The sequence below is a fragment of the Pelobates fuscus genome, chromosome 13 (genome assembly GCF_036172605.1).
Source record: "Pelobates fuscus isolate aPelFus1 chromosome 13, aPelFus1.pri, whole genome shotgun sequence".
In the NCBI taxonomy this organism is placed as follows: domain Eukaryota; kingdom Metazoa; phylum Chordata; class Amphibia; order Anura; family Pelobatidae; genus Pelobates; species Pelobates fuscus.
In genome coordinates this window covers 22,604,915-22,627,408 of record NC_086329.1, presented here as the reverse complement: position 1 = coordinate 22,627,408, position 22,494 = coordinate 22,604,915, and the positions used below count along the sequence as shown (strand labels likewise).

General features: G+C 41.0%; 1 protein-coding gene across 1 annotated transcript in view; it reads right to left on the bottom strand.

Moving 5' to 3' along the window:
- TSHR (thyroid stimulating hormone receptor) overlaps positions 1-22,494 on the bottom strand; it is an 83,042-nt gene that overhangs the window by 40,059 nt on the left and 20,489 nt on the right. Inside the window, exon 3 of the mRNA XM_063440487.1 lies at positions 289-360. Coding sequence (XP_063296557.1) covers positions 289-360 — 72 coding nt within the window. The remainder of the gene's footprint in view (positions 1-288; positions 361-22,494) is intronic.

Genomic DNA, 22,494 nt, shown 5'->3' with positions numbered 1-22,494 from the left:
TTCTAGAATTCTATCTCTTTAAAATGTAAAGATAAAAATATTTGAGCAATGATGTTTGTTCACGTTCAAACGAGGGACATAATTAATGTCTTGATGGGCACTTTGGTTTTATCACTGTGATGTACAAATTGTATGTCTATTATAAGCTTAATGAGTCAGATTGATTAGAGCGGTAACATTGGTACTTTAGCAAGATGAAGGCAGCCATATAAGTGCTTTATACACATTCTTTGATTATGGTACTCTATGTAAAATTAGAACGCAGAACCATTGCACAATGTAACTTACATTCTGGATATGTTAGGCAGGTTGGCAAAAGCCCCTGGGGGTATATTCGTGATGTACGTCTCCACCAGCTTTCTGCAAAGACACAGATCAAGTAAAATAACAGATCTACTACCGGTATATTTAAATTTCTCAATGACAAACAAAACTTAAATGCTTAAAGATATCTCATAGAGTTATGTAGAATCTGTGCTCATGCTCCAAACTGATCACCCATTATATTGCTCCCTGTGCTCCTATATTTTTTATTTGACTCACATGACTTATCGCCAAGTCTATCCTAGTTCAAATGTTTTTTTCATGTAACCTGTATTTCCCTTAAAGGACCACTATAGTGCCAGGAAAACATACTGGTTTTCCTGGCACTATAGTGCCCTGAGGGTGCCCCTACCCTCAGGGACCCACTCCCGTGGCGCTGAAGTGGGAGGAAGGGGATAATCCCTTACCTTTCTCCAGCGCCGGGCTCCCTCGGTGCTGGGGAATCTCCTTCCTCTTCTGCGCTCGCATTCAGCCAGTCTCATAGGAAAGCATTCTCAATGCTTTCCTATGGACGCTGGCGTCTTCTCACTGTGAAAATCACAGTGAGAAGCGCGGAAGCGCCTCTTGCGGCTGTCAATGAAACAGCCACTAGAGGCTGTATTAACCCATAGGTAAACATAGCAGTTTCTCTGAAAAGGGGTTAATCCTAGATGGACCAGACACCCAGACCACTTCATTAAGCTTAAGTGGTCTGGGTGCCTATAGTGGTCCTTTAATAATGAAGTCAGTGCAGTATTAGCAATAAGGCTACTTTGGGTGGCAGCCTAGGTCCCAGAAGTTAGACCCATAACCATGAATTTACTTGGCCAACCAATATTCTTATGTGAAGGATGAAGGGGGTCAAAGTAGTATCCTGTCCAAGGTTCTGTTGAACAAAGTTAATAGATACAGCACTCTCCAGGCTTCCAGGGTGCTCCGGACCTGAGGATGGCCAGGTCTCTTTTCCAGATATCAGTGCAGTATTAGCAATAAGGCTACTTTGGGTGGCAGCCTAGGTCCCAGAAGTTAGACCCATAACCATGAATTTACTTGGCCAACCAATATTCTTATGTGAAGGATGAAGGGGGTCAAAGTAGTATCCTGTCCAAGGTTCTGTTGAACAAAGTTAATAGATACAGCACTCTCCAGCTTTCCAGGGTGCTCCGGACCTGAGGATGGCCAGGTCTCTTTTCCAGATATAGAAAATAAACAATGGTCCCGGCACACAAGGATGAAAGCCAAAACATCAGCTTTACTTAGAGCAAGAACACCGGCAGGGTCTTAATCCTTCTCTTATTGAAGGTTAAACCGACTGCTGGGATAATGCCATTATGAAGTATGCTAAGAAAAACACAATATGGCCATATGGTGGAACTGAAACCCCATTTTTTTGTCTTCTTATATAGGTGAATTAAGTAGCCTTATAAGATTATAAGTGTATTTTTATATGTGTGCGCCATAATTTAATTTGTATCAATTATGAAGTATGCTGACCATTTTTTACATTTTACAGTGATAGCTTACTGTTTGGTCACAATCCATAAAATACAGTATTAAAAACTGAGATACTTGTAGTGGCTGCTCTGAGCCTCACGTATCTTAACCTAGATCTCAAGTTCCATCGTGAATGCATTTTGCCCTCATATTCTACAACATTCTTAGTAGGGTTTTTTTTTACCACACACACTTATCACAACTCTTTCTATGTATAACATTGCTTTCTCTGATATTACAAGATTTTCTACATCACACATAAACAAAATGTATCATTCTATATAATAAAAACTCCTCAGTCTACATGGCACACAGGCCTCTCAGCCATTGTATACCATTCTATATAGCAAACAACCCCTCAACCGTCGTATACCATATAACATAGACACACAGCCCCTTTTAACCGTAATATACCATACTAAACAACACAAAACCTTTTCAGCCACAATATACCATTATATATGGGCTACATCCTCCTCAACCACCATGTTCCATTTTATAAGACACACAGCCCCCTAAGGCATCATATAGCGTTCTTTTTGACATATAGCTTCCTCAGCCATCATATACCATTATATATGAAACTTAGCCATTGTGTACCCTTCTACATGGCACACAGCCTCCTTGGCAACAAATGCAATTTTAGAGGACACAAGGCCTACTAAGTCATCACGTACCATTATACGCTGCCTCGTGCATTCTTATAGACTACTCTGACCAACTCTGCTGACCGCCCGAGTCGTTCAGAGTAGTCTATAGACTACTCTGTAGTCTACACTCCGTATTGCACACGGACACCTAAGGCATCATACACCATCCTGCATGGTGAACAGACTCTCAACCATCACCACCCTTTGTTAGCAGATGTGGTTACAGGGTCTGATATACAGGAGTTCCGTATTATTGTTGAATTCAATGTGCTATATGTATAGAAGGCCAAACAGGGCTATGGATGAGCACATCAAAGACAGACAGAACAGCATCTAATTATGACAATTACACAAACCTTAGCTTTTTAGTTTTACGAAAAAAAGAAAGCTGAGAATCTGAGTAAACACAGCAAGGAAATTCCAACTGCGTGAACACATATATCCCAGTTCAGCTAAAGTAAATAGGAGAGGTATTGGTGTAAACGAAGAATGGGGTCTGGCTGTATGCAAAATGACAGCACCTGTGTAGCCCATTAAGCATTAAAAAGAAACATAACCCCAACATGAGAGACATAATTACAGTAGTGTCTGTGTGCCATGTCTTTTGATGTTTGTAGCTTCAACCTTATGATATATACAAATAAACGCAGTCAGCAGCCATCTTCATTTAGCACCAGACAGCTGTAATATATTATTATAGCAAAGTCGCCATTAAATGAATAATCATTCTTTGATATTATTACTGTAAAATATTACACAGATTCCAGAATTTAAACAGGATGGGATCAGACATAAATGTGTTCAGAGGTGTGGGCGTAACTCAGAAGTTATTAATCAAAGACTCGGAAGATGGCATATGATATTGGGTCTGAAAATATCAGCATGGAACAAAAACATTGTATTAATTAATTCATTTTGTATTTAAAATACTAGGCCTTGGCCATAACGCACATGCACATAAAATGTAAGACAATGTTTGATCTGCTCGGTAACAGTCTTACCTGCTACAGTCCATGATCCAACGAAGATCAGAAATTGGTGGATGTCAGAATATACAATGACGCAACATACAGTGTCTTAGTAAAACCAGTGTTAATTTTTTCAACTAAAAATTTAAATTAAACAGAGGCTTTAAGTAGGACTCATTAGTCGACTAAACCTAAAACAATTCAGATTACTAAAACACGACTAATATTAAAATAGCTTTTTAGTCAAAAGACTATAACTAAAACAACATTTTCCGCCAAAATTAACACTAAGTAAAACTATATGTATGGTAAATTCAGTTGTAATATATGTATTACCGGGCCTTAGAGTGGTCGGACTTAACATAAATATAAAATGATTAGAAACAAGCCATATGTATTACCGGGCCTTAGAGTGGTCAGACTTAACATAAACATAAAATGATTAGTAACAAGCCAAGGTCAGGGATACAGAAATGAGTAGACAGGCCAATATGTCAAGGATACCAGAATTAAGAATAGTCAAAAATGCCAAATAGAAAAACAAAAACATGCACTCTTTCGTTACCAGTTTTTGGTAACCATGACAGGGCACTGATTAAAAGCTAAAATGCGTTTAAATAGCTTAAATATAGCACGGCTTAGCTAGAATTGACCTTGTGACGCAAAAATGACACACCCTTGCATCAGTCATTTCAGCCGAGGAGGCGGAGCTATCGGCATGTGATTTCGGGAAGCAACTGGGATCTGTAAGAATGCTACACCAACTAGCAACACCCTGGGAGGAGGACTGGACGGTCTCATCTGTATGGTAGGAGGACCTCTGTGGTTGTGCCACTCTGTGGTATTAATGCCAGTACTTCTCTGTATGGGATATACATAGTGATGTCCCGAACATCACTATGCGATGTTCGGTCCGCCCCCTATTTGTCATCATTGAGTAAACTTTGACCCTGTACCTCACAGTCAGCAGACACATTCCAGCCAATCAGCAGCAGACCCTCCCTCCCAGACCCTCCCACCTCCTAGACAGCATACAATTTAGATTAATTCTGAAGCTGCATTATTTTTTTTTTGTGTGTGTTTGTGTTTATTATACATTATTCTCCATAGCCAGTAACCTGTGTTTATTATACATTATCCCCCCATAGCCAGTAACCTGTGTTTATTATACATTATCCCCCATAGCCAGTAACCTGTGTTTATTATACATTATCCCCCATAGCCAGTAACCTGTGTTTATTATACATTATCCTCCCATAGCCAGTAACCTGTGTTTATTATACATTATCCTCCCCCATAGCCAGTAACCTGTGTTTATTATACATTATCCCTCCCATAGCCAGTAACCCGTGTTTATTATACATTATCCCCCCACAACCAGTAACCTGTGTTTATTATACATTATCCCCCCATAGCCAGTAACCTGTGTTTATTATACATTATCCCCCCATAGCCAGTAACCTGTGTTTATTATACATTATCCTCCCCCATAGCCAGTAACCTGTGTTTATTATACATTTTCCCTCCCATAGCCAGTAACCCGTGTTTATTATACATTATCCCCCCACAACCAGTAACCTGTGTTTATTATACATTATCCCCCCATAGCCAGTAACCTGTGTTTATTATACATTATCCCTCCCATAGCCAGTAACCTGTGTTTATTATACATTATCCCCCATAGCCAGTAACCTGTGCTTATTATACATTATCTCCCCCATAGCCAGTAACCTGTGTTTATTATACATTATCCTCCCATAGCCAGTAACCTGTGTTTATTATACATTATCCCTCCCATAGCCAGTAACCTGTGTTTATTATACATTATCCCCTCCATAGCCAGTAACCTGTGTTTATTATACATTATCCTCCATAGTCATTTATCGTTGGACCTAGGCAGCATGATGTCTTAGTCCGGCCCAGAGTGAGTGAGTGAATAATATAATATATATGTTCAGAAACATATTAGTAATATATGTAAATCGGGTTCATGCAAAGAGTGTGAAAAGGTATTAAAGAAAAACACACTTATTGCATCAAATGTACAAAGCCAAACTTTTAAAAGCTTTCCTCATTTCTTTCTCGGGATGAGGAATATATCGGTTGTAGACTGAGGATTTCCATCGTCCCAATCTTTTAATAATATGCACTGGAGTGTCAGTGTTGAAGGAGACCGAAGCTGCCCCTATTCTAAATGAAAGACCCGAGACATGGATACAACCCAATCATAGGAGTAGTGTTCTGATGTAGAAGATGAATTTAGCCGTAGTCAGAGGGATTCAGTGAGAGTAGTGGTGAAATGTGTGTGGCATGACTGAGTGTGGGTAAGTAAGAGTCAAGTATTTTAACTGGGCACTAGTTCTAGGTGGGATAAAGTGGTATAGCGGATGGATGAGTAGTTTGGTTCGTTTTAGAGGTTTGTAGAGAAAGTATATAGTGATCATGATTTTTAGCGATATCCAATATTTTAAAGGTGGTCTCAAACAAACATAAAATGCTATATAAAATTTGTGGGAATATCGAATAGTCGTGTACAGTAAATCAGAGAGGGCTCAGAATATCGAACCATCGATCGGTAACCTGGATGAAGTAGGGGGTCTATCTGTTTTATTAAATACGCGGTAATATGCTTTTAATGGGATAGGACGTTAGGAAAGTTGTGTGATTGGGATAAGTGGTTGTGGCTGTATTTACCTTATCCTGGGACCGACCTGGCTCCTAAGCTTGAGCCGCGCGTGGCTGGATCACTCCTGCCTCCACACGAGCCACATGCGGCTTGATCTCCTCTTCTGACTTAGCCACGTGCACTGACCGCAGTGATCGGTCACGTGGCCCGCCTGGCACTAGGAGCACGGCTCGAGTCACGAGCTCGCTCTTAAAGGGGCAGTGGGAGCCAAAAGTTGATTCAGGCTCCCATTGGCCCACGTCATTCCAGCACCCCCACACACGAACGTTTTGGGGGCGTAGGTATGAAGTGGGCCAATCACTGGTGTAACAGTAGTGTACATTTAAAAAAAAAAACCTAGAAATTTGACTGTGAAATAATAGTAGTCAGTTTCCTTCAGACATGTGCATTTCAGGGCTTGCCAGGGCACAGTGTCACACCAGTGCAACTCATATCTGGTGTAACAGTAGTGTACATTTAAAAAAAAAATAAAAAAAAATACAAGGGGCTTGTTGTCACGTTTCGGGGACCCTTGGTGTTGTACGTGGCTGGGTGACCTTCAATGACATCAGTGAGGACAAGGAACGGGACATGGCTAGCTTGGTATCCAACCTTGTGCAAATGGGGAGTTTGCGGTTGTGCAAATGGACTGTTTGCGGTTGTTTTCGTTAAACGGGGAGTTTGGTCTGTCACTGTGAAGCGGGCGTAACCCTTACACTACCGGATCGATACAACATCATACCTGATGTTTTAAAGCACGTTATTCCAAACAATTTAGGAATGTTAGGTGATTTATGCCCCTTATGGATTAAAACCAGACTCTGCATCAACTATGTAATTTTCCATGGGAGTTTTGCCATGGATCCCCCTCCGGCATGCCACAGTCCAGGTGTTAGTCCCCTTGAAACAACTTTTCCATCACTATTGTGGCCAGAAAGAGTCCCTGTGGGTTTTAAAATTCGCCTGCCTATTGAAGTCTATGGCGGTTTGCCGGGTTCGCCTGTTCGCGAACATTTGCGGAAGTTCGCGTTCGCCATTCGCGAACAGAAGATTTTATGTTCGCGACATCACTAGATATACATTGAGTCTCTTGGTAAAAGTAACACTAGATGATACTGTATTATATGTATTATTTTATTTATTAAGGTTTTTTTTGTTTGTTTTTTTTAAATCTTTATTTTTGGTGCCCAATCAGGTATACAAAAGGTCGTCTTGCCACAACAACCAGAACGAGCGCTGTCATAATAATGCAGAGTAAAGAGAGTAGACATTTTGCACAATTTGTCAGGCTCTGTCAGGCTCTGCCCCCCTTATTTTATTGCTATTTAACAACCTGGAATTGTGGACATATGACTAGGGGAACTACACATTTTATAAACAATCTCCAAGTCAGCTTTTACTCCAGCTCAGCTGATTTAACCTAATATTCCCAATTCCCTTGTCATTTCTCCACAATTCCTGGTTTATTGAATAATTCTCCATGTATTTCCAGGAAGATTACATTAAGATGTCTCTTTTTTCATATGCATTTTGAAATAGGTCCTATTACAACATGACAAAGTTAAAATATGACATATGTGATACAATTATAAATGAGGGATAATTGCAGTTGCGTTTCAGTTGTAGATTTTATAAGGCAGGTATTTCCAATTACTTATTCAAATTGACGACGGAGCATAAGTTTACGCAAGAATAGAGTCGGGGGTAAGAGAGAGCCAACCGTTCTGCCAACTCGTCTAAGGCCTTCTGTTAGGGTGTTACACATTTGCACATCTTTGTAGAATAAGGATAATCAGCCTATTTCCTTTTAGTTGTGAAGAATGGAAAATAAAAGCTGGTAGTGAATTCCACATTATAAATTTGCCTGGAGAATAGACGGTTTGAAGTGGGTGCTGAAGACAGACATGATTTTTCATATCACTTCCGAAAGTGGTGATGTCCATAGACTGGCAGCAACAGCCAGGGCACAATTTATATTTCTTTTTTTTTTCTTTTTTCTTTTCATTTCAGACATGTACCTGACCTGTACAGATTGCTAGTGCTTTTCCATTTCGGGCCATGGTAATCTTGTCATCATCAGTATTTCACAATATCTTATTGATTTCCCTAAAAATTCCCCTCCCAAGTCCCCTTTCCCCTCTCCCCCCAACCCTAGTTTAATTTAATTGCATGCGTATTTGTCTAGTTTACTTTATTCTTTTACTTAACAATTTATATTTCAAGTGCCTGTAGATACAGAATCCTAAATCCAGCCTTCACCAACAAATAAAAGGCTTGTAATGTATCGTAATGTATTGTGTTTGAATATGGGAGTATAGTGAGTGTATGCAGCTACGTAAATGCATACAGGGTTACAAATAATGTTAGGAGTGGTTAGTGTAAATGGTGGGGGAGGGGGTTATATAGGGGTTAATATCATAGTTAGATTATATAGGGTGGTTTGTTTGGAAAAGATTTAAAGCTTGAGAGAGGTTATAGTTGTTGAATAAAGGGAATTTATGGTTATTAGGTTTAGGGTTAGAATGGAGTTAAATGTAGTAATGAGATGCATGGTGCGTTTATGCTTTGAGTGCTCAGAGGAAATCTATAGTGTTAGGCATACAAAGCTGCTTCCTGCCCCCTGCACCCAGACCTCTTCAATCAGATGAAGTGGTATGGGTGCCTATATTGTCCCTTTAAATTTGGGACTAAGGAAAAAAAATGTTTAGGTTTTGGAAGAAGTTACATTTAGAGTTAGGGAAAAAGGGGCGGGGGATAAATGGTACAGGCAATTGGAGTTTGAATGGTTATTTGCAAACTACTGATAATAGCACTGCAGGAGCTGTGATACAGTGTGCATCACTCAGTATTATCCCTACTTTTCCTGCAAAGCATTTTTCTGTGTGAGAGGCGGTTAGTGGGCTGATGGAAAATGTCCCCTTCCACCCCCATTTACTCCTGCCCAGCATTTCACACCCAGACTCCAAAGGAGCTGGGACAGCACTGCGATTAACATCCTGTATAACTGTCCCAGCATCTCTGCTATCGAGCTTGTGGGGCTGATTGGACTACAGAGGGTGCTGGCCAAGGGTCCTGGTACTTTTATCTTCTTTCACCAAACTGCATAAGCTCCAAGAAAGCACATTAGTAGTGCTGAAAACAGGCATCCCCTAGAGCAGGGGTAGGCAACCTTTGGCACTGCAGATGTTGTGGACTACATCTCCCACAATGCTCTTACAGCTATAATGCTGGCAAAGCATCATGGGAGGTGTAGTCCAAACCATCTGCAGTGCCGAAGGTTGCCTATCCCTGTCTAGAGAACAGGCATGTGTCGGCAATGCTTCCTATGCCTAATGAGGAATCTGGCCAAGCTTTGCTTAGTGTGTCCATTTAACATTCTTGCAAGAATTTCCTCAAACAAAGATCATGGGGAATCTGACGTCTGTCGGTAACGTCAAATCATACCTGAAGAGAGCCATAGTGACCATAGTGAAGGGTCCGGAAGCCTACAAGTCCTACCCTGACAGAGAGGGATAAAAGACATATCACTGACCCTTAGAGTGCATTTAAGGAATCACGAATGGGCGCACTGAATTGAGTTTAAATAATCTTCCAAAAGACACCTGTCTGGCTGGGCAAGAATCACGCACACATGCACAGAAACATTGAGGGAGTGAGCATAGTCAGATGGAATGCCAAAGGTAAGTAGGTTTTTAGTATAACTACGTCACGTTTCCCTTGCTGTATCCTGAGCGTCTGTGATTTACAAAGACCAAGAGATTCTCCATGTTTCACAAAGCAGCTGTGTGTACAGCTGGTGTATATGGAAGTAATATACACTAGCATTAGCTTTGCTTTCAATCTTTTTTTTATTTCCTTCTTTTAATTGGTCGTCTCCCTACGGAATGCACTATATTTCTCTGGCTTTTGTTTCTCATGCTTTTCCTGATTTATATGAAATTGGGAGAGCATTCTGGAGATCTGGAGTATTTCTATATCTATTTAAGTATTGCTTATTATATATTTCTCAAGTGTCACATGTTGAGATAGTTATAATGCAGACTTATCCACTAAGCCGGAATTGACGAGCAAATTGTGGACTAGAATAGCCAAGCTAATAAAATAGCTGTATTAGAACGGAGTGCAATTAGGAGTGTATAGTTGGAACTTTGGGCATGCTGTGGATCTATGATGACTCAGGCCACTTACCGAGCTGCACAGACTGCCTTCATTTGTCTCCTGCCCTGCTGGCCCAGCCCTATGGATACTAGGAAAGTCATGTTCCTGACAAAAATTAGACAAAGAGAAGAGTTGCTATTAACAAATTAAACTTAAATTCTTATGTGTCTGTTGGTTTGTGTGTATATGTATGTGTGTCTGTATTTCTGGCATTGTGTATTTATATCTGTGTCTATTTGTCATGCCTTGTATATCCCTGTGTGTGTCTGTGTGTGTATCTGGCAATGAGTATCCTTGTGTGTGTCTGTCTGGCAATTTGTATCTTTGGGATGGTGTATCCACATCTGAGAGGTATATCTGTGTTTGTGTGTGTTAATTTGTGTCTGGGAGTGTGTGTCTGGGTGCACGGTAATGTCTTTTTCAGTGCCATAAACCTATACATACAGTACCCTCCACTAGTATTGACACCTTTGGTAAATGAAAGCGAAGGAGTCTGTGACAAATTGTCTTTATTGTTTAACCTTTTTGTGTTTTGTTTTGCTCTCACGGATATCAAATAATTGCAAACACAACACAGGTTTATCCCCCCCCAAAAAACATATTTTGTTAAATATATGTGTGGCACAATTATTGACACCCTTTTGAATTCATATGAGAAAAATATATTTAAAGTATTTTCCCATTGATATGTTCAATTTTTATTACACCTGGGTGACTAGGAACAGGAAATTGCTCAACCATGACTTCCTGTTTCCCAGTGTAATAAATATGAGGTAACACATAGGCCAAATTCCCTTCGTCATTTGTCACAATAGGTAAGACCAAGGGATATAGTGATTTGGCACAAAAGGTTGTTCAGGTTCACAAAATAGGAAGTGGCTATCAAAAAATAGCAAAAGCAAAATTGAATTGAAAATTGCCATTTCGACCATCAGGGCAATAGTAACGAAGTTCCAGTCAACTGGAAATGTTATGCATCAACTTGGAAGAATACGTGTGTCTATATATAAGAAAAAGATGGTTCGAGTTACAAAAATATGTCCAAGGATCACAGAATTGCGTAAATTAGTTGCATCTTGGGGTCAGAAAGTCTCCAAAACTACAATCTGATTTAATGTACATCCCTAGTCAATAACAGGTCTTCCCATATAGAATATACTCATAGATAACCAAGCCTCAGGAAAAAATATTTGTATTACCTCAATAAAAGTGCGCTTATGAATCTGTTGAAAAACATTCTCTAGTCGAACTAAATGTAAAATAATAATCAGACATAAAACAAACACATTTCTACTTTTGATAAATAGACAGTTGGTAGGAAAATCGAAATGAATGAGAATAACTGCTGTAACCAATCAGGCAGTCTTAAGTTTCAAGGCAATTTTGAAAGATACTAAGTAACATTGAAAAAGCTGGTCGCCCAGCGAAACGCATTAAAACCGGACTGTTTTCACATTGGAAGGAATTCTGCACTAACATCTCTAAAAAAGGGACTCCGTAAACATGCAAGCATACAAGAGAATCTTTATGAAAATTTGATATATATTGGTAAAGTGCTGTAATAATATGTGACAGTCCAATCTGTTAAAAGTTTTTATTCTGTTTTTCATTTCTGTTATTACAATAAAAGTTTGGTCAAATTTACCTTTGGAGTCTCTCCTGTCTACTCCAACCCCTCCATCCCCTCGTATTGTGTTTGCAATTGTGTAATATCCATGAGAACTGAACCATTTAAAAAAATGATTTTATTTATTTATAATTTTTTTAATTGTAGCATAGCAATGTAAACATTTGTCATCTCGATTCATTTAGCTACATTTTAAATACAACATTTGCATACACTACGACATAGAACAGGTGAATATAAACGCTTAGGTAGAGCATATATTCTGTAATATCATACAAATAATTATTAGCGTATGGTTGCATAATGGTAGTAGGAAAAATGTGCATTTGCTTGTTGGAAAAAATTTTTTAGGTGGGTGTGAGCAAATTGGGAGATACATTTCCAATGATATATGTTAGTAATATATTGGCTGATGGGCCAGCTTTAAAGGAATAGTAGAAATGGGAACAATCATAAAGCGATAACGTAAAACGATAGCATAAGAAACAGAAGCCTACAACATGCATTCCTATTCATAATGCACTTGCGAGACGTCTGAGCTCTTGCAAAGTTCTGGTTGTCGGCTTAGGTGAGCCTGCAACACGGCTCGCTCTTGGGAAGAATGGTTGAATTTTTTTAACGTCCCAGAGCCTGGATGTAGTCCCTGGTGTCGGTGCTGCAGAGGTATTGCTTGTAGTGCCCTCCTGAGATATGCCCAAAGCCTGAAAAAACGTCTCAGAGTCACTTGCTTGTACGATGTGCACTCTTTTGCCTTCCTGACTGACAGAAATTCTTCACCCGGGTCCCTAGCAATACTGTATACCCTTGGCCCTCAGGAGCCGAGTTACTTCTTTCATGGAGTGTCACTAAGTTACAGTTGCTTTAGAGGTTGTTATAGAAGGATAGATCAGAGCCCTGGAACTCGTAGGTGTTTGCTTCACGGGCTGCTTCTTGGACCAGCATCTTGCCCCGGAGCGATTGAAAATGAATACGTAAGTCCCGTGGGACCTCAGCTGGGGCTCTTGAAGGCTTAGGTACTTGGAAATGCAACTCCAGCAAAATAGATTTTGCTTTAGCTGGTAAAAGAAGGGAGGCCACTAATCTGCATAGGTACTGTAGGATCTTGCACTTCCTCTGGTATCCCCCCAATCTTGAGGTTTCGCTGGCGTTTAGAATCTTCCAGTGCCACCACTTTGTTTTCCAAAGTAGTGCTTGCCTGCTTTAGTTGGGTAATTTCCCTCTGCAGGGCCTCAATTTTATCTGCTGTAGCCGCTCCATTTACCTCTATGGCCTGTATGCAGGCTGTCATGGCGCCCAAATCTTCCCTGATTAAGGCAACATCAGCTGCTGATTGGGCTCTAAGCTCCTTGAACAGGTTAATGATATCTGCTTTGTTCGCCGGCATCTGTTCAGGAGGTGGAGTACTCTCCGTCCTGATGCTCCCTCCATTTGCTGGTGCCTCGGCGGACTCACCCTCACTGTCATCTGAGGAGAAGTCAGAGGCTTCCCGTGTGGGCGCCATCTTGACAGGCCGCGGCTGCAGCGTTACCCTGAACAAATCGCCGATATTTTAAGAAGTCGGCGTCGTCTCACTTCGTAGTTTTTTTGATTTGCGTCCCATTATGTTCGGACAGATGTAGGAGGTAAGTGGGGCTTCCTAATCTGCCTGTTCTGTGCTTTTTTAGCGGAATTTCTCCCGGAGCTTAGTGCTCACATGTCTACTTGAGTTGCTCGCTAGCATATTTCATTAAGATATAAGTATAAAGTTTATTCAGACTATGACAACAAAATAGCAGGGGTAGTATCGCTACAAGCACATTTTAACCTTATAATTTAACATCTGCATACTATGCATTAAAGACAATCGGTCCATGCTACACTAAGTACTGGTAGATAGTCATCTCTTTTTGTTAGATAAATGTTAGCCGGTACATGGTCCAACTCAACCAAACCAAAGTATAAGTTGTAAAACATAGAAGGAGAGATGGATTTTGAAAAATACAAGAAGTATTAACCACAGAGTCACCTAGACATATCTTAGAATGTGAGAACAACTGAGAGGGTTATAACAGGGACAAGTTCCAGGCTTTAGTAATTATAGCCCATCACATAAAACATGTTATGCACACAGAAGATGAGAAAAATCACTGGAGCTAAGCATTGTGCAATATATAATTATGAAAGAAATGAACCAGTCGTACAGCAACTTTTAAAGGCAGGCTAGCGTCCTGTAACATGAGGGGGACTTATAAATGAGGTGGTAAGTCTTAAGCTAGTATTAGCCTATTCTCTGGTTTGGTAAGCTCCGCACTTTGCCAGGGGTGCTTTGGGGGCAGCAGCGCAGCGCTACTGGGATGGTGCTCCTCTCCAGCCCCAGAATTTGAAAAGGGGTTAACACCTTTAGACAACGGACTCTGAGACTCAGAGTTCATGTCCTTTTTGCTCAGGAGGCAGCAGAAGGGTCTGATTGTCAGTTGCCTCCTTTGGCGGTTAGTCCTCTGCACATGTAAATAACCAAAGACTTAAAATCTTAAGTAAAGCTCCCTGAATATGGATTCCTGAGACCAATCCACAGCCTTCAGGGGGTCTTCTAGAAAAAGCTTTGAAAGCAATGGCACCTCTCATTGAATGCAGCCTGAATACAGTAGTATAAATCCCACCAGATGTTCCATTTCACCCATCGTGCAAGAGTGATAGTAGATACATCACCACAATACAAAAAGCCCCTTTGGGAATAAGTCATTACCCTGTTGTGGTTCATGTTTGTTCCCAATAGTGCATTATTGTTGTTGTGTATTCCTAGCTCTGACTTTGGCTTTGATTGACTATTCTATCTTCTATTCTCTTTTGACTTGGCTATTGTGTTTTTTCACTATTCCTGATTTGTGACTTCCCTGACATTGCTTGTCCCTGACTACTCTCTGTCCTTGTATACGTTATCCTGGCCACTCTAAGGTCCGGTATACATTATATATTCTATTACTACACTCTGCGTGTTGGGTCCATCTGTATTCCTGACAATCCCTTGTTGAAACAAACAATGAGAGGACCGAAAAGAAGTGGGAAAGTTTGCCCATGTCCAAAATGGTGGGCATGCATCAGGCACAACCGCGGCTACTACTATTGTCCTTTGTCAAAACGGTGGCCGCGGCATCAGACATGATGCCAGACAGAAGGGAAGAAAAAAAAAAAAAAAGGTGTAAAGAAATGGCGGTTGTGCGTGCCGAAACAAGCACAGGCAAATTCTGTAGGGGACGGGGTCCTCACAGTGAGGGAAGGAAGGAAAAACCAAAAGAGGAAAGGAATGTGAAACAGGGCAGAGGCAGCAACAACCTACTAATCTGATATGCCAAGAAAAACCAAGAGACACAATGTCAAAGAGGAATTTAAATATATATTTATATTAAAATAGACATGCTTTAATGGCGAATCCACACAGCTTGATATGGCATAGAAGAATTAGGTCTTTTAGAGGAGTCAAAGTAAATTCATTGAACATTTGCAGAGACATAACGGTTAAATATCAAATTATCATTTCCAACACACGCTACTCTGGAAAATAACCAGTGCAAAATGAGCAGCAGTTTCAGATGCCTGCCAATGTCTTTAAAATTGTGCTGTTATTGCAAGACAAGCAAAAAATGCATTTGTAACAAGAAAAAAAAAATATCTTTTTTTTTTTTTTTTTTTTTTCTTCCCTCTGCCAGTATTCCAGCTATGAAAACAAAGCATTGCATCCAGGTAAAAATTACATAGACGCAGCCAATCTGTGTGGAAACATAGGGATACTACTCCACAAAACACAGCGTATAACCATTAAAGAACGGAAAAAAAACACAGCCCCAAATAACTCCAGAATAATAAGGTTAAAGCTTGTGTAACATTAAGGGCAATATTTATTAACAGCAATTTTGATGCAGACCACTAAAGGTCAAACAATCAGGAGGCAGCAAATGCGTGCGTATTAAGTCAATAAATTGGTCTGGCTGTAGTGCCCCAGGAGTTTTAGGCCTGCAATTGAAAACATTGCTGTTTAATGGGTAAGTTTTTTTTTGTGTTTTGAATGCAGAGCTAAACACACCTCTTGTGGCTGTCTTCCCAAGGCAATCTCCACTTCCTTTGTCAAGTTCACTTATTTCATAATGCTCACCTGTCCTTCACATCCCTTGGTGTCAAACATCGAGACTCTGAGCATGCTCGTCTCACCCTGTGACTAATCGATGTGCATTGTGGACTAAGTACGCGCAAACAGCAATGAAGAGCAGACAAAGGGAGAGACCCAAAATATCTGCCAGACATTAGAAGAAATGTTTTCACTTTTGAGAAAGCTTCGGCGAAACGCGTCAAGTGAGGAAGAATTTTGGACTTTTATACAGGACTGGTTTTATAGTATATTATTCACTTTTTACTTATTGTATTAAAGTATATATAATTTTTAAACCATACAGTCATTTTTTTTTGTCCTCCTTCCTATTTAATACTGCTTTGCTGCTATACCTGGGTCCACTATATCCCGAGGTGGGGATTATTCCACCTGAAATTCTCCAAACTAGAGCAGGTCGTTGCTCTAGTATATGTAAGTAGGATCATCTACTCTTACTACAATATTTTATATTTACGTACTAGACCATGTGGCGTATTTTACTCTTGTTTTTCATATAACGAATACTTACACCTATAAACTCACCAACGATCTGGAACCTCAAGAAATCCATAGACGGGGATTATTCCGTCCAAGCTCTTAACACCGAGCTGATATAGCTCCTCAAAGTGTGAGTGTGAATATAACACCTTTGTTCTTGTGGAATTATATCGTTCATACATACTGTACCATTATTTGTATCTTTGTTTCTCCTTTTTTTAAAGTTACTCCGCTGGCCAGTATTTCTACTAAACGTATGTACAATTTCTGATCTTTAGCGCTGTTCACCTTTCTATTTTATCTGTCCATTTATCACAAGGTAGAGGGATCACCTTGTTGGTGAACTGCTGCTCACCCTTGAGAAGAGAGCGCTTATTACCCTTTTGCATTAGAAGATAGCTGCAAGTGGAATAAAGACCCAAATGGAGGCGAAAATCAGAAATATATAGGTCAAAAAAGGGGGACCTGTTGAAAAAGAACACGTTGCCTGGACAGTGAGGGTTCATAACGTGAGGGGGGTAGTTAAAAAAATAAAAAAAAAGTCACAGCCTGTGACAGAGCTATATAGTTATCTAATACCAATATATGTTTTTTTGTTGTTGTTGATGTTTTTATGCCTGCAGTGTCCAGTTAATCCATTATAGTCACTTGAATCGCTGGGAAGCAGGGGGCCTTACAATACTGTGTCTAAATGCACTTGACATGTAAAATCCAGCTCTGCATGGCCACTTAAAATCATTGCAGTGTATCCCTTTAAAGGAACACTATAGCATTAGGAACACAAATATTTTATTCCCTAGTGTTTTTCACGTCCCCACACCCCGCCCACTAAAAAAAAAAAAAAACCCTCAAATTCCTACTTTGAATAACGCATTTCAGTCTAAAATAAGGGCAACATTTTGGAGTACACAGCATGGATTTTGGTGGTGGTAGCAGTTTTTTATCCTTTACGTAACACACATAATGGAAACTATGTATACTTAATGATATACTTAAAGCAGCTGTTAGATACAAAGATAAAAGATAAGGTGATTAATGCACTCACAAGTGGTCCGCCACTAACGGTGGCCAGAAAGGTACATCAATAGGTCAAAAGACCTGCCACAAAGGGACTCCAAGATGTTCTGAGTCAGCTCCCGAATGCACCAAGGTTCTGGATCCCAAGGGGTAATAAAGGAGTGAGTTCTAGATAAGGATGTCCCAAATAGAGAGCTATGGAGGGTCCATATGTGCCCGACAGGTTTTGTCATCTGGACTTTTTTAAGGAAGAGCTTAGATGTAGTCCACCATTCAGACTTATAAACCCCACCAATTTGTGTTAAAGGAACACTATAGGATATTTTTTCTTTCCCTTTAAATGAAAGTGACTTCTTTCCTTTTTAAACTCTTAAAGGAACACCTTAGGGTCAGGAACACAAACATTCCTGACCCTATATTATTAAAACCACCATCAAGCCCCCCAGGTCTCCCCTTGACACCATAAATATAGTAGATTCTTCTGCAGTTCTAGTTTTCAATGCAGGCACACTCATATTAAAGCTGCCTGCATTGCATATAGATGACGTTGGACATCCTCATGCAAAGCGTAAGGACATTGAACATCAAATAGCCTGTTTTTACTTGGTTACTATTACTAATCAGGACCCCATTTATTGTCTGCATGAGAGACAACCACTGAGGTGGGATTATTATCCCTGGGAGATAAAAAGAAAACCTGTGGTTTCTCCAAAAATGCAGTGTTTATCTTCAAAGGGGTACAATGGCAGGAGAAAGGCAACCAAACCACTTAATTGAAATTAAGTAATCTGGGTGCCTATAGTTTCTCTTTAACTTCATATTATCACTCCAAATGTGGTGAATTACAGTGGCACTGGAAAAAGTGAAGCATAGGATAGGTGTTTACTAACATATTTCACCTATTTTTATTAAAGATTATGAACCACTGTATCTTCTGTACAAATGGTTATGACTCAGGCTTTAAGGTCTTATGCACACAAGCTGTGATGACTTCTAGGGGAATATCATTGGTCTATAATATGCAGACCACAGGAAGATAGCTGCTGGCACCACCAATCATCAGACAGTGGCAGGAAGACTTCGGACAATCTTTCACCGAAGCTGAGTGGGACAAAATGTTTGCTCACATACAAAAGACACTAGCATCAGCACGTCTGCTGGAAAGCTCCTACAAAAGTATTCAACCAATGGTACCTGTCACCAACGAACCTCCAGGGACCCGTCAGAACGAATCAATGCTGGCACTGTGGAACGGCAGTAGGGACATTTGCCCATATCTGGTAGGAATGCACCTTGATAGCACCGTTTTGGGAAATGGTCAGAAGAGTGATTGGTGACTTGACAGATGAACAACCACAGATGGAGCCAGCAACCTTCATTCTGAACCATACCACAATGCCGACACCTGGATATAAGAGATCAGCGGTGCACAGACTACTTGATGGGGCAAAAATGGTGATCCCCATGTTCTGATCCCCATGCACACCCCCACCCAGGCACTGGGCAGACGAGGTAGAAGACACGAGAAAATTAGAGGATCTGAAGGCCACAAGGGATAAGTATACTCTGAGATGTCACTTGACTTCTGGAGACATTAAGTTCTTCTGGCCACAACCTAAAACCCTTGTGCTGGAGCCAACCAGGACAAGAAAGGATGACCCTGGGACGGGATCCCTGGGGCATGGTGGACCGGGCGTTAGTCATCCACACTCCCCTTCCTTTCCTTCTATACCTCTCCCCCCCCCCACCCCCCCCTCCCACCCACACACACACACACACACACACACACACACACTCACCCCATTTTATTTTTTGGCTTCCCTCTCTTTTTCACCGTCCTAGCACTTTTATTGCCTAACTCAAGATATGGCTTAATTTTACTGACCCCTAAACATGCCCCCTATGAGACCTTGGTATGTGAAGAGTTACCCTGGAGATGGGAGGGGAGTTAAGGGAGATGATGACAGGATGACAGGTTAGCTTAAAATAATACTGTCAGGATTTTCCATTGAGAAATACCTACTGATTATACTTTGCTACACGTTACAGACATGGTTCGTTATATCTAATATTACATTATGTTTGCTAGAGCTACTGTTTGCTAATATCTCAGCTTTGCCTCCCCTGCAAGGGACGGTTACCTTAATCATTGGCATGCACGCACGTAGATGTCACAAATTATGTTTTTACCTCTGTTCTTGGAAAAACGATCTACGCATGACTCTTGTTTATGCTCCATTCTAATGCATGTTTTCAAATTCCTTTAGATGCCCACCAAAGTTACTGATCAACATATCGAAGTCCTATCTTATATTGCCTCCATAAGCCACTGTGTAGGCGGCCATAATCTGACATGTTAGGATATATGTATGCTCGACCTTTACAACAACAAAAAAAATCCATTTCAAACAAATGGTTATGACTTTAACAAATATTTTTTTTTAAATTCTTTATTTTTATTGTGCTTAGAATAACAAAACAAGCTTATATTGCCACAACAGCAAATACAGGCTGAAGGAATAAAACAAGGTTATCAATAATCATGGCAATCATTATCAGCACATTTGTTTTTTTGAAAACAAGAGGAGTCAAGCTAGGTAGAACATTCTGTAACTTTACAAGGCAAATATTGGTAGCTTAAACTTTCAGGTTGTGAGAGTTGTGTTGCACGTTAAGAAATTTAACAGTGTTTAAACTAGTCTGGGCATCACAGATTATGCACATAAAGCAAGAAGGGGAAGGAACAGACGTAAGAGTTGAACATGTAAGTTGCCAGGCAGGCAGCAGGCTAATTAGGATCATGGCCTATGCGTACTGCAATGCACAGTGCGAGTGTGGGAAGAATATTGTGAGTGCTAAACAATTTACACATAATAAAATGCTGCACAAATACATTTTAGGGGTGCGTACTAGGTAAAGTCAGATCAATGTTTTCTGCCGGAGAGAGTCCCGTAGTGTGAGTATGTAGGGCTTGTGCGCCAGTCGTCCGACCTGCCTGCATCTCGTTGAGGAGGGCTGGTGCGTTGATGGTGTAGCCGTGTCAGCCGGTACCCCGCTTGGGCAGAGGTCTGATAGCTGGAAGGGGTGTCTGTAAGAGCAGGGCGACCTCTGGGGAGTCCCAGTGAGCCTTAGTGCTGCGAGTCAGGCTGTGCTTATCTTCCCCGGTCCGTGCGATCGCTGGTGCCCCTTGTGCTGGGATCAGGGCCTGCTTCGGGATCCGGACTGCCCTGCCTGTGGGGTTAGCAATGCGTCTGGCTGTGCTTCGCCGTCGTCGGTGAGTGGTTAGTCGCGGCAACGATGGGCGCTTGGTGTAGGAGCCTCTAGGGTTTGGAGCTTGTGTAGCGGTATCGCCCGAAGGAGGTGCTTTCTTTTTTGGCGGTTTGCCGCTGTCTGCAACCCTCTGCTGCTCTGCCACAGTAGCTTGGGTGCGTTCCCTGAGCCTCCGACAGAAGTTTTGGAAGATTGCATCCAGGCGCCTTAGGGTGAGTTCTGTGCCGATGCTGCATGGCCTCTGGGGCGCATGTTGGTTGTGCTTGTCTGATGGTGGAGCAGACGCCATCTTGGGTGTGTGGTGTGGACCGTGCTTTGGCCGTTTGCCGTGTGGGGCCCTCTGCCTGTACGGTAGTCAGTACCTGGACGTCTAGAGGTGACCAGGATATCCCCCGCTGGTCATGGGGGGGGGGGGTAGGAGTGCGAGTGCCGCAGAGCTGCTCCGGGGTCTGAGGAGCGAGGAGATCGGCCGCGTCTCCCCTGCCTAGTAGTCCGCAACTGAGAGCCCCAGTCTCCGGTGGGGTATGAACTTGATTTGAAGGTCGGCGTGGTCAGTATTTGTCCCCCAGCTCAGAGAATGCCTTTTCATGTAAGTCGCTTGTTGTTTATGGGGAGATATCACCCCTAAAACAGATAAACTCTGTGGAGCTCAGGCTTGGCACGTCTGCTCCGCTTGTAAGCCCGGCTCCGCCCCCGACTTTAACAAATATAATATATTTTGTCACAATTTTAAAGTTTGTTTTCCCTCTAAATAAAACAAAGCTTATTTAAAGATTTAATTCATTTAGTTTTTTTTGAGAAATAGATCCATTATGACTGAGTACAAAAAGAAAAACACTTGGTGTACGTTCCTTTGACATGTACATTCCCTTTTCATGATGATTGTCCCACTCATCAGATGACGAAAAAAGTAAGGATATTGATAGTACAGAAGAAGAAGAAATTGTTAGAAATGGCAATTTAGAAAATAAAAAAGGTAACTTAATAACAAAAAGATTTACAGGAAGCAATGTGGAAAAACGTGAGGAAAGCTATACCATATGTCTGCACACAAAGATGCTTCCTGACCCATCGTTCAGAGAAGGGAAGTCTGCTCTTGTATCGGACAATGCTCTTATTCAGGATTGAGGCCTGCAGAGGAGCAGAGATCAGCCAGCCGTGCAGGGAAATCAGGGGAGCTCTGACAGACTCAAATAAACACCCCCAAGTTTAAACAGCACCTTCTCCGACTGGGCAAGGGCCCCAGCCACAGTTATTTCCTCACATTCAAAATAATAGAAACCCGTGGAGGAAATAGTTTGATTAGTTAAAGCTTACTTCTAAAATATATAATTTGAGTCATGACCAAATTCTCCCAGAGGAATTATAAACTCCATTAGACAGAGCGATATATCAGGCAGAGATACCTGCTTGCTGCTTATTGGAAACAATAACACACCAAAAAAAAAACAAAAAAAAAACACATGGGTAGAATAGGAAATTAAAACAGTTTTTGTGCTTACTGTTGCTACCCTAAATTCATGGGTTTGCAGTATACAAAATCTACTAATCTGTCTGAAATTATAATGTTTTATGGTTTTAAATTACCCCCAGGCTACTGGTAAGGTGGAAAAGTGGCAATATTTTACTGCAAAGCACCAACAGTCTACTGCCATCTATTGGAAAAGAAATGGTACTGCCTTATAATTCACTAATCCTGAAGCATGTGCCCTAAGATTATT